A 2068-nucleotide genomic window follows, 5' to 3' on the forward strand; every position below is an offset into this window, starting at 1 on the left:
CCTTTGCCCCCTAACCCCCCAGAAAGGGGGGTCCTTTGCACTATACCCCGCTCGCTCACACCCTCCTTTGCCCCCCTCGCTCACCCCATGATGTAAAGGGACCCTTCCCCTGCTCATCAATGCCCCCAAAGTAAAGGAGGCACTACATTTTCACTGCATTGTTTCATTGGCATTATTCTCACTCATTTCATCTATTACTAAACATTAATGTTTTTTTATGGAGATGAAGACGATGTGTAGAGTATGCCAAGTATAATACATTCTATAGTACCTGTATATCTACCACCTACTGACCACACCAGGGTACCATGTGCTGTAGCTATAATTATTTTTAGCAAGGGCTCCCCAAGACCTGCCAATTATTTCAGGGGGATCCTCCAGGGTGAACAGGCTGAGAACAGTTGAAGCAGAATGTACAGCTTTGATATGAGAGCCTCTGATTAGAACAAGTACATACATGAAGGTCATCCTCCTCTATAACCTTGCGATCTGACTTCTAGCATACTCCGTGAAAAGCTGCAGCCTGAAATCCCCCAATCTAGGGGGAAGGGTTACATGGAACCCTTGATGTGCCATGATGTGGTAGATGCGCACTCACCCTCAGTGTGTAATCCCCCGCAGCCACACGATACAGCCGGGAAGCCCCTCTGTGGGTTCAGGAAAGTCGGCCTGACCGCGCTGCCAGCTCCGCCATGTATCCATAGAGAACGGCACAGGGAGAGGCCCGGGGCCCGACTGCTCAGCAGTGGCAGAGGCTGAACAACCAGCGCCCTGGCGGCAACGGAGAAGGCGCGAGACAAGGAGGACAGCATGCTGCAGCCGTGACCCACGTGTGTGACAAGAGGACACCGTGACACCTCTGACCTTTCACCTCTGCAGGCGGAAGTGTATCAGCGGATGTCACGAGAGCACTCTCTCATCCAATTATGTTATCCCTATAGGATTGTGTAAGAAGGTCACGTTGTGCTAGTGGGGAAACCGGGTGTTCTATCGAAAGTTCCAACTCATCGAGTTTTCCAACTGCCTGACTTCCTGTTTAGTTAGAGCTAAGAGGGTTGGCCAAGAAAGCTCTTCTGCACGAGCGCCATCCGCGGCATTGCCCTATATACATACACCACAGCAATGAAGTATTAAAATGAACTAGGATCACACTAATCCAGCACGTTATTTATCTCAAGTGCCCCCACTCAATATGGCCACCGTTTGAGTGGGGCACCTGAGATTAATAACGTGCTGGATTAGTGTTCTAACTAAACCGGAAGTCAGGCAGTTGTAGAACTTGAGGAGTTGGAGCTTTCGATAGAACACCGGCTGTATGATGGGAGTCTGAGGAAGATGGGCTTTATGTATATAGCTAATTGTTTACCTCAGCATACATATCTGGCTTTTTACTAAAAATACACGATTCTCTTACACATAATGGACCCAATTACAGTCGTAAGCAATCTGGGCACCCCAGCTGTGGTTAAACTACAAATCCCATCATGCTTCAGCCTGTGGGGGTCATGCTTGTAGCTGAGAATCTTGCAATGCTTCATGGGACTTGTAGTTCTACAACAGCTGGCGTGCAGAGGTTGCCAACCCCTGCAACTTGTGTGTGAAATAGCACAATTGTGCATGCACAAAATGTATACAAACTACATTAATTGTTAAAAGGTTATTAAACCCTCAACGTTTTATGCATATATCTACTGCTAGTAAGCAGTAGATATGTGCAAGAACATTAAAAAAAAAAAAAAAAAACCTTTCAAACTTTAAAAAATTACCTGTGTCTTCGCCGCATGCTCCCATCTGAACAGTCTTGGGTGGTCGCAAAGGATCTTGGGGCGGGCGCATGCACAGTTCAGATGTACGGCCGGGAGACGAGGAGAGACACAAGGTAAGTATATGGATGGCGTGCACCCACACAGACTCCGTGGGACAGGAAGAGAGAGGAGTCAGCGTTGGATCGGAGATCCACACCAGCGCTGGAAGGACTCCTGAAAACTGCACTAAAGAAGATCGGATTAAGAGGCACGATTTAAAGTAAGTCCTTACATTAACATGGGGGGGGGGGGGGGGGTATGTT

The 2068-nt window shown here is 48.1% G+C and overlaps 1 protein-coding gene across 1 annotated transcript in view; it reads right to left on the reverse strand.

Annotated features, from left to right (window-relative positions):
- C1QBP (complement C1q binding protein) overlaps positions 1-909 on the reverse strand; it is a 7292-nt gene extending 6383 nt beyond the window's left edge. The window contains exon 1 of the mRNA XM_018553382.1: positions 599-909. Within this exon, the coding sequence (XP_018408884.1) occupies positions 599-812 (214 nt within the window). The 5' untranslated portion in view covers positions 813-909. The remainder of the gene's footprint in view (positions 1-598) is intronic.
- Positions 910-2068: the final 1159 nt, after the last annotated feature.

This window comes from Nanorana parkeri, unplaced genomic scaffold, assembly GCF_000935625.1.
Source record: "Nanorana parkeri isolate BGI_ZX_2015 unplaced genomic scaffold, ASM93562v1 scaffold118, whole genome shotgun sequence".
NCBI lineage: Eukaryota > Metazoa > Chordata > Amphibia > Anura > Dicroglossidae > Nanorana > Nanorana parkeri.